Source organism: Drosophila arizonae, chromosome 2 (assembly GCF_054131065.1).
Source record: "Drosophila arizonae isolate 15081-1271.41 chromosome 2, UAZ_ARI_1.0, whole genome shotgun sequence".
Classification (NCBI taxonomy): domain Eukaryota; kingdom Metazoa; phylum Arthropoda; class Insecta; order Diptera; family Drosophilidae; genus Drosophila; species Drosophila arizonae.
The window spans coordinates 24,422,155-24,432,258 of record NC_142922.1 but is presented as its reverse complement, the minus strand read 5'-3'; the positions used below and the strand labels follow the sequence as shown (position 1 = coordinate 24,432,258).

Sequence of the window (10,104 nt, the reverse complement as noted above, 5' to 3'; positions counted from 1 at the left end):
ATCATATTTACTTCAATCACAGCACAGAATACAGAGAAATTTTATTTAATGGTTTCTTTGTAGCTTTGAAAGGAAATACGAAACGAAAAGCAAGAGGAAAAACTATTTCAACATGTTAGTTGTGGTCTGCGTGTGTGTGTGTGTGTGTATGTGTGTATGTGTTGCATATAGTGTAAAAAGAAGAGAAATACTTTCTCTGATTGCCTGCGTGGGTGCAGTCAAAGGAGGCAGCAGCAGGCGCCGCTGAGTAATTGAAAAATTTATTGATATATTCCTCAGAGAGTAAAGGAAAATGAGAAAAGCAAGCAACAGAGGAAAAGCAAAGCTTAGGGTAGATTTTCATCGGAAATGTGTTTGATATTTTAATACATTAATATTTGTTGACATGTATCTGGAGGGGTTCTTTTTTTTTTTTTTTGTTTTTTTCTGTTGCAACTTTAGCGCAATCTCAAAATTTTAACACACATCTAACATCTATAGTTTGGTTTTATAGTTGTCAATCTGAATAATTGTATATTTCATATATATATATATATATATATATATATATATATATATATATATATATATATATATATATATATATATATATATATATATATATATAATATATCTATATATGTAGATGTATATAAGTTGCATTTATGTATATGTTACGCTTTTTTTTAAAACACAGTTACCGTTGCTAGTTACATTTGACTTGGTTCTACACTTATATCAGGTTCGAAATGATTTATAGTTTTTCTTTTCTTTTAATTTGGGTTTCCTTTCTTTTGTTTATCTTTTTGTGGTACAGCAGTTTGAGTTGAGTTTTATGATTGTTGCCAGTTGCAAATTAAAAATATGTATAATAAGCTAACTAAAATATTTAAAAATAAAAATTGTACAATTTATATAAGAATTTACAAATATTGCATTCATATGGAACACCAAACCAATTATAATCTCAAGTGTGGGATACTTAATCTCTCCATAACAATTTAAGCGAGGAACTAATCAAGCACCTAATGCACCTATTCGAAGACCTTTACTAAAGCCTATTTAGGATGTCTCTGAAATGTTCGTTATTTTCAGTTTAGGCTAGGAGATTTCTATAAAATATGCGATAAATCAGCCTTCGTCCCATTGACTAAAAGTTGCCTGCGCCTCGGCTCTTTGATCTCGTTGCAGCTCCTTCACCATCTTCACTCAGTACTGATAGTTGTGTGGAAAAACGGCGCGTGCGGGCAAATAGCTGGGATCGTGCTGGTTGCGATAGCGACGCGCGAGAAAAACAGCCAGGACCTGTGAAAAATTGTTTTAAGAAGACCGAATTAAAAACTTGATAAAAAATAAAAAGAAATATAAAAAACTAAGTTATCTTTGAAATGCCAAAGTTTCAATATTGCTGCAGAGGCTCATTATACAAAAGGTCTAATCCGAAACAGTTATTCTTGTATGAAACATAATACAATATAATCATTTCATTTACATGTCTTTTAGAACAGTTCAGTGATGAATAATAGAAAAATGTTATGACAGAGTAGAGTCTACTGTAGTGAAGTCTTACACGAAAAGAATTTCGAAGAATAATTTGAGTTAACATGTGCTTCGTGATTCATGGATATTAGTTCGGATTTTTTTTTTTCAAAATAAATCCCCAGGTATGTACTCAAGTATAATCCACATTCAGCATTGAAATAAATTTCTTTTGATAATGTCCTCTACAAGCATTTCAACTACAATCAAACGAAATTAGAAATCAAACTCAGAATGTACTTATAGAAGATGAATGAATGTCTCACCATATGCGTTAGCCGAACTTATTTTCTCTGAGATATTTAAGTTTACGCCGCCAAACGGTTTGTTAAAAAAAGTGTGTGTGTGTGTGTGTTGGAAATATGGATGTGTGTGTGTATATATGTTTAGTTTGAAAAACACTTGCGTTAATTTGTATATATATATATATATATATATATATATATATATGTATGTATATGTAGAAGTATATATGTATATGAAGTATTACTAGAGTTGTAAATGTAAGTATATATGTATGTATGGCCTAATGCATTACGTACTTAGTTTTTTAATAATATATTTATATGTATATATGTATGTATCCGTGTTATGCATGCGGTTATGTATGTGTATAAGGTTGAGATGCTTGTATATAAATATAAATATGTGTCTATATTAAGAGTGTGTGTGTGTGTGTCTGTGTATACGTATGTTGGCTGTCTAATAGAACAGTTAACCACAAATTTGATCTAATAGACCCACGATTGTTGCATGAACATGAAATTTACATTTACATTGACATCAACTTTCTAGTGCAGCGACACACGCGATTTGAGCGCTTGTGCGTCTGCAACTAGTATTATTTTAATGAATACATATATTTTTGTTTATTTTGGTTTCTGTTTTGTGTATGTGGATATTTTTGTTGTTGTTAAGGGGTTAGTTGTGCAATTTAGAGGAAGGCGCTGGGCAAGCCGCGCGGATCCTTTTGATTGCGATAGCGCACTGTTAGCCAAACACCAACGAACTGTATGCATGTCATTGAGAAAATACAATTGCAAGAGATTATAAATTAGGCCGAACGTAAGATAGCTACAAGTCACACTCACCTCAGTGAAGCTGAAGAAGATGCCCAGACCGCCGCACAATTTGAAAGCATAATCAATTTTACCCTCCAACAAGGGGCCGCAGGGTTCGCAGTGGCAGAGCGGATCCTTCGAATTCACGCAGCATTCTCGGTTAATTAGCTCGCAGCTGGGCTCCTCGTCATCGGTGTTGCTGTTGATGTTGGCGACGCTGGTGGTGGTGCCATTGAAGCCGCAGCAGAGAAAACTGTCCTGCACTTGTTTGCGCAACTGAGGTGGCACCGTTTTCCAGCCGTGCTCAGCGAACTGCTGCTGCTGCACCGAATTGACGGCGAGGCACGAGCTGGCAATGGAGAACTGAATGAGGAAGAGCATGAACAGAATGATCATGTACTGAGGAGGGAGAGCATTGGGTTAAGGTCAAAACCAAGTCGTGAAACTGTTATCTCAATATAAAAGCAAATATTAAATCAGTAATCAGTGAATATTGTTATTATGCACAGCCTGGAAGATAAGCTGCAGCTGACGCAATTGCCAAACGTACGGAAGCCAGAGACAAGCTAATTAGTCAAGTTGCTTGATTCACGGCAGCTGCTACGTCACACACATACAGGCCAGTACACACACACATACTTATATGTATGCATGTATTTGAATTGTTGAGGATTTGTTGTGCTGTTAGAACAATGTCAGTCCCATCGACATGCATTGACCTTCAGGTTTGTGGTTGTCGGAGCACACTGCATACATCCTGCACATTCGCATACACACTTATAGTTTTTATTGTTGGTAAAAAGGATACGAAGAAGAGCATCACTTGATGATGCTTGACGGCGCCAGCAAGGCCCAGCAGAGATATGCAGATGAGTATAACGCCGCAGGCGAGGATTCCTCCAACGATTGGTAGATTTGTGACAACGGAGGCCGCCCGAGCATAGACCCCAACGCCAATCAGTAAGAAACCAATCATCTGTACACAAATTATGCGAAACAAAATAAATATATATACATATGTTCATATTGCAGCATAGAGACTAAGAAATGTTTTTTTTTTTCTATGTCAGAAATGCAAATTTTCGTTTTGTTATTCCTGCTACTTACCACATATAGGATGTTAAGCGCAATTAGCGCATTTTTCGAGCAGGTAAAGCCCCCACACATTTTGTTTTGCTTGTTAATTTATACTTTATGTTTAATTCTTAAATATTAAAAAAAAAATTGCTAGTGTTTTCTGTTTGCTATGGCGCAGGTTTCACTTTCACTGTAATACACATACAAAATACACTAAATAATGCGCAGCAGCTATTTGGAAAATGTACTAAATATTGCCAGAAATGTGAACCAGGAAGAGATAAGTGTATCAGGTGAGAGAGACACCAAGGAAGTTCAAACTGTGTTTTGAAGATCTGGCAACACTGCTGTTAAGCTATCGTGAATTTGAAATCGGCATGTTACGCCATTTTGATTCTAATTCTAATTCATTCCGGTATAGTACACCATGGCCATATTGCTTTGATCAAATCTGCATATTATTTTATTGATAAATAATTGCGTACAATAGCTTTCAGAGTATACTTATATACTGGTAGCACTACTGGTAGTCGACTTGAAGCTTTGTTGGCAGCGCTAAACTTGGTGGTTGGCAACACTAAATTTTAGCAAATAACCAAACCAGAGTTTGATTCAACAATTTTTTTTTTTCTGAATGAATTTATGAAAAGTTTTTAAGCAATGAAATATAATAGGTAACTTAAATCAAACTGTTAATTAATTCTTATCCTAATTGTTATGTGTTCATTTGCGTCGCGCTCCAGAGTGTCAATACAAAAGAACACAGGAACAACTATTTCAAGCGATGGCAAACAAGTGCCGTTAATTGCATTTTTATGCAACGTAAAATTCCACGAGTACCTGCAACGGCAATAGCAACGGCAACAGGCAACAGGCAACAGGCTAAAGGCAACAGGCAGAAGGCAAAGTCACAACAACTTCATTGCGTGTTGTCTTGGCACAAGTTATTGGCCTAGGACCTCCAAGCTGGCAATATTTGGCAAACAGCAACGGCGTACATAAATTTATGGTCAAACGATAAGCGCCGGCCGGACAAACCATTTGGCTGCTGCCCAAAATTGGACAAGGAACGCGCGTCTCGCGCTCTTAAAGCTAAATTTAGTAGCTGTCAAAGCCATCAGCTGGTGCCGGGCAACACCTACAGCTTTAGCACGCAAGGAATGCCACAGGTGAATGGACAAACCCAACAGTGCAGCCACAACCATTCAATTTCCGCTAAATCTGGCTTTCTATAAAAACAAAATGGCGTGCATATTGATGAGAGTTTCCTTTGGAAATGCTAGTCTTGAAAGTCTTGTCTTCGTTTAACATTTTTAGCGGGACTTTATTTTAAATTTTATTATATAGTTTTCGCTAAATTAAGCTTAAATAAAAGCGAATATATTTAGGAGAAGTCTTTTCGTACATTTTAGCTTTTTTTAAAGTTGACAACGATTTTTGTTAATCATTTTGAATTGTTATGCCATACTACTAGTCTTAAAGTTTTTTTTTAATTTTATTTTTTATTTCTTACATTATATATAAAATGTTTAATACAAAAAATACACGCTTTACCTTCTTCATAAATATTTGTGTCTTGTTTTGTTGAAAGTATGTTTTTTTTTATATTTAGTTTATATAATTAGCCTTTTTGGCTACACCACAAGAGCTGGCATCACTAAAGCACGTGCACGCACACACACACATACAGACGCCCACATACAGCTCAGGCGAAGCATCTCCATCTGAGCTTTGCGTGCAATTGGGGAAAATGCTGAGTCGCTTGACTGTTTGGTCTGGCCTGTGACTTTATAAGGCTGCTGCCTGTCGGCCTGTCAGTTGTTTTTAGCCCGGCTCATTGGCAGCTTTATTGGTAGCTGGCTGCATGTGTGTGGCCACTGGCCGCTGGGCATGACAACCAGGTACAATAAATGCGAAAAGCGAAATGCGAAATGCAAGATCCCGGCCAGGCTGGTCTGTGCATACCAATCATAAAAATGCGCACAGAACTCGAATGTGGCATACTCGTAAATATGAATCGCAACGCAAGTGCAGGCGGCGACCGTGGGGCTGGCAGGCGTTCAAGCTCGTTAGTCTTGTGGTGCGAAGATGCAAAACGCTTTGGCTGCGACTGCAACTGCAACTACAACTGCAACACTAACTGCTCCTAACTGTCCTAACAAGATGGCAACACATGAAATTAGACTGCCCCGATGCACGTCCGCCGATAGAACTGATCGTGCCCAGCTGAATGCAACAACAACAGCAACAGGCAACTGGCAACGGGCAACAACAACAACGTCTGCAACATTGCTAAACTAATTAACATATTCAAATATTTGTCGCATTGTTTGGGCCGGCATCAAGCTTCTCGTTCGGCACCAGCTTGCCAAGCGTTCTGTGGGTCTGTTTATTGAAAAACCATTTTACGGTTTCATGCTTGGCAGTCATTGCGGCAAAATGCCGCATAACGCCCTGGCCACGCCCCCTGCCTGAGTGTGATACGATGCGATGCGAGCGCATTGTGCAGAGCATCTTCGTTTGGCTTTTGCTTTTGAGCCCGTTGGCGCTATTTTTATCGCATTTTAAATGGCTATTTGTAGTTGTTCCACCAGGAAGTGGCATAAATTCGCAGCGCATAATGGCTGTGAATAAATTATTTTTCTGGCTAGCTGCCTGACTGCCTGACTCTGCCTCTGCCTGGCTAGCTGGCGAGCTGGCTGCAGCTTCCTCGCGCCGTTTGATGCTGATAAGCGGCCTCTAGACGCTCCTCTATTGCGTTGTTCAATGAAATAAAAACGCAGCCAAAGAACAATGCACTGGTTACGTAATCACTTACTGCGATTGTTGTCCTGAACCCGAGCCCCTGGACCTGGACCTGAACGTGGCCCGGCTGCCCTGCACCAGAGTCTCTTCTGCAAAGGAAGACCCAGCCAGCGGCAATTTTCACGCACGCCCTCAATGAAGCCACGAGGAAGATCCCAGGCCTGGCCAGGCCCAAATTGAATACGCAGCAAACCAAAAGGTCGCACAGTTGCCAACTGTTGCTGCCCAGATCTGGCAGCGGAAGTCGCTCTGCCCAGGGTTGCAACAAGATGTTGCATGCCTCAACGCAAAAACAAAAAACCCAATCGATTGCCTTAAGAAACAAATGCAATTATTCATTAACTGTAAAAGTTTTAAGATTTATTAAAGCAATGCCGTTGGAAATTATTTCCTAAATAGATCTATTATTATTATTTATGATTCTTTTTTATTTTTATATAAATACAATTTTACATCCGCTGAAAGTTGAAGAACAAGATTTTGGTATTCTCTTGAGGTTTGGGAAAAACTAACTCTATAAGAAACTTAAATATTCTTTTTCGAATGATCAAATTTTATATGAGAATTTAATTTAAAAATTAACCTAAATATAAATTTATAATCTAACCATGATATAGACAGAAAAGAAATATGATATTATATTATTATATTATTAATTATTAATATATTAAAATATTAAGTTTAATAGGATAAAACACTTTGAAAACACTATATAATTTAATCATACATCTATATAGACAGCAAAAAAAAAAAAAAAAAAAAAAAAAAAAAAAAAAAAATTGGAAGAGATAAAACTGGTAGAATTCGATATTTATTATATAAAAATATGATTTGAAAATAAATATTGTATTATCAGTTTGGGTAAAAACCCAGAGCAAGATATTTTTAAATCAATCCAGCCCAATAGCTTCTCCATAAATTCCCAATTAACCCTTTCTAGTAAAGCACTTGTATTTTATAGATCATTCAATGGAATTATATGGAACTGTAAAACCCCATTTGCATGGTCATTTGTGGTGGAAACTTTTGATAAGGATTTTCCCACACTGTTGTCCTGTAAATTAAGACTTCAAATTCTTGGGCCGTGTAGCGCTGGTGCTTGCTTAATCTGCTGCCAATGGAATTTGAAGATCAATTTTGGCTAAAACCGCAATGGCTAACACAAGTACAAACTGCAGTGCAGGCTAACTGAACTATTTTACAATTTCTAATGGTTTTCCAACTGCTTTCGCGCTCTGCAACGGTTTTATCTGTCTGCCAGTTCGGCTGGCTGGCTCTGGCCACTGCCACTGCCACTGCCATTGCCATTGCCATTGCCACTGACTGTGGCTGTGGATGCGGCTTTGGCTATGGCCCTGCCTGGTCAATGTCCTTTGGTGTGGTGGGCCTTGCATGCGCATTGCGCGCACGACGCGTCAACAGATGTTATCCCCACTAGGCAGTGACCCCGGCAGGGCCATAAATTCTCACAGCGTTGCGCCTGCGCACAGCTTCTACAAAATGTTCCAATTTGTATTTTTGCAACAAATTGTTGCTGCTGCCGTTGCCGGTTGCCCGTTGCCCGTTGCCAGTTGCCGTTGCACGTTGCTGCGTTGCTCCAACTTTGCCCCCCATTTTTGCCTGGCTTGGTTGTTCGGGTTCGAGCTGCATTTAATTTAATTTGGCCTGCCCAATTGGGCAGCGGTGCAATTAGAGACAAATGTTTTGGTTGCATTCCTTGAGCCTATTTAAGCCCCATGTTCAAGGCAATTAGTTTGGCCCAGCCCCAAGGCGAAAGTAATCAGGGGCGTTGCAGGGGCGGTATGTGGGGTAGCGTCGGCTCCGGAGCTGATTTCCCACACGTTTGTTTGCTTAATTAGGTGAAAACTGGCTAACAGCTGTCGGCAATGTTGCCGCTGCCATTGGCATTACCATCGCCATTGACGCTGCCATTGCCGTTGCCCATGGGCCAAAAGACACCGCTGCCTGGTTTGCTAATGAGCAGGACAAGCTGGCGAAAAGAAAAGTAAGCAGGCTCGGCCTCGCTTTCAGGTTGCCAAAATGGAAAACGTTTTTCGTTTTGAAGTGCTAAAATTCCTAGATACCAACGGCTCAACTAATACCCTGTACCAAAAGGGTAGCATTAGCCTGTCATCGAGCTCCATGGAAGCAAGAGAAGAGGGAGCTGTGGAATTGTGAATTAAATCTATATAAAACTATCGAGTAGACAGGCCTAAAACAAAGATGAAATTTAGAAATAAAAAACAAAATAAATAAATAAATATCTTTAACAATAACATACAAGATAACATAACATACATTATATATAATAAGGAGGAATATTTGTTAAAAAAAACACAAATTTTTTTTAATTTTAAAACAAAATTCAGTAGAAATTTTATGTTTCTATTTCGTTGTTTTCTTTCAGTGTATTGCTGTCGTAATATATGATTGGCCACAAGCAAATGTAGCCCGAATAAATTTGAGTTTCGCCCACATAACATATATCCCCTATATATATGCATCTATGCCAGATTGGGCAAATAAGGTTCGGTGTGCCGATTGAGCGAAATTTCACTGTTGGTCTTTTTTAGCATTTGGCATTTGACATTGCCCATCGTCATGGCAAGTGCATAATTTTTCAATCAATGCGAGCAGCTGTAAACAAACGGCAAACTGTGAAGAGGCAAAAAAAAAAAAACCCAAAACAAAAAAATGCTAAAAAAAAAGAAAAACAAAACGAGGAAAAACAACAGGCGGCCTGGCCAAGAAATCGTGATGTGGCCAACATGGCAAGCGCTGGCGGATGCGCTCTCAGGAAGCGCTGTGCAACAAAATCAGCTCCGTCAAAAACATTTAAATGCAAATGCAAATGGCCATAAAGCGTGAGGGTGTTCAATGCGAGCTTTATGCAGCGATGTGGGCCAAAAGGCGAGCAAAACGTTTGTCAATGCAACTCGAGCCGAGTGTCAAGAAGTGTGGGTGTTGCTGGCCAACCTCCGCTCCGATCCGCTCCGATGCTATTGTATTTAGAAAGCCAGTCCTGGCCGCAGAGCACTCGCCAGCAGAGGGCGACAGGCCATACCGCTAATTAAAAGACATTGCTAAATGACAAAGACTTAATGGCCAGGTATTTGCATAGCTGTCAGCGCTAATGCCCACACTTGGCCACATCGTGCAGCTGTCTGCCACATGCGGTGACGCATACATGGGCACACGCTATAGATCCATGGCTCAATGGCTCAATGGCTCTATGGCTCCATGGCTCCATGACTCTATGGCTGTATGCGAAGGCCAAATACGCACCAGAGCAGGCCATAAAAATTGTCAACGCACGACGCGTTGCTGATGCTTTTTTAATAGGGGCGTTTTATTCAAGCCATCGCAACGTGCGTTCGCTGCAAACACATGCGTTGTGGCACCTACTCGGACACGCTTTAGGCTCCCGTCTCCGCCTGTTTGCTGCGGACGATGTCTTTATTTAGCGCTGAGAGCGTCGCGGCACGCGTCTCAACTATTCGCACAGATCGTTGTGCGCTGTGTGTTTGATTAATGGATGCCGCCTCACCTTCAGCCAACGTCTGCTTCATCTCCAGCTTCATCCGCACCTCACTGTCTCAGTTTCAGTTTCAGTTTGAGTTTTTTTTTTCCAAGTCTACTCTGA

The 10,104-nt window shown here is 39.6% G+C and overlaps 1 protein-coding gene across 2 annotated transcripts; it reads right to left on the bottom strand.

The window, feature by feature from the left end:
- Positions 1 to 798: 798 nt before the first annotated feature.
- Positions 799 to 3,889, bottom strand: Tsp97E (Tetraspanin 97E). 2 transcript variants are annotated; one of them, XR_016270122.1, is made up of 5 exons: positions 3,687 to 3,889; positions 3,388 to 3,555; positions 2,610 to 2,978; positions 1,785 to 2,527; positions 799 to 1,284 (listed from the first exon to the last, which is right to left on the bottom strand). XR_016270122.1 is itself a non-coding variant. In XM_018013479.2 (4 exons), exons 1-4 carry the CDS (start codon positions 3,744 to 3,746, stop codon positions 1,189 to 1,191), a joined length of 693 nt encoding a protein of 230 aa, XP_017868968.1. In that variant the 5' UTR covers positions 3,747 to 3,888; the 3' UTR covers positions 799 to 1,188. The 2 variants fall into 2 exon arrangements, 1 of the variants encoding a protein (XP_017868968.1); XM_018013479.2 differs by lacking the exon at positions 1,785 to 2,527 and having other exon boundaries at positions 3,687 to 3,888.
- Between the last annotated feature and the right edge of the window lie 6,215 nt (positions 3,890 to 10,104).

Excerpts from the sequence above, each read along its gene's own strand:
- Tsp97E (XM_018013479.2), bottom strand. The coding sequence starts at position 3,746 with ATGTGTGGGGGCTTTACCTGCTCGAAAAATGCGCTAATTGCGCTTAAC. Across the intron at positions 3,556-3,686 it reads CGCTTAACATCCTATATGTG|ATGATTGGTTTCTTACTGAT; the intron begins GTAAGTAGCAGG and ends ATTTGTGTACAG. Across the intron at positions 1,285-2,609 it reads TCTTCTTCAGCTTCACTGAG|GTCCTGGCTGTTTTTCTCGC; the intron begins GTGAGTGTGACT and ends AATTTTTCACAG.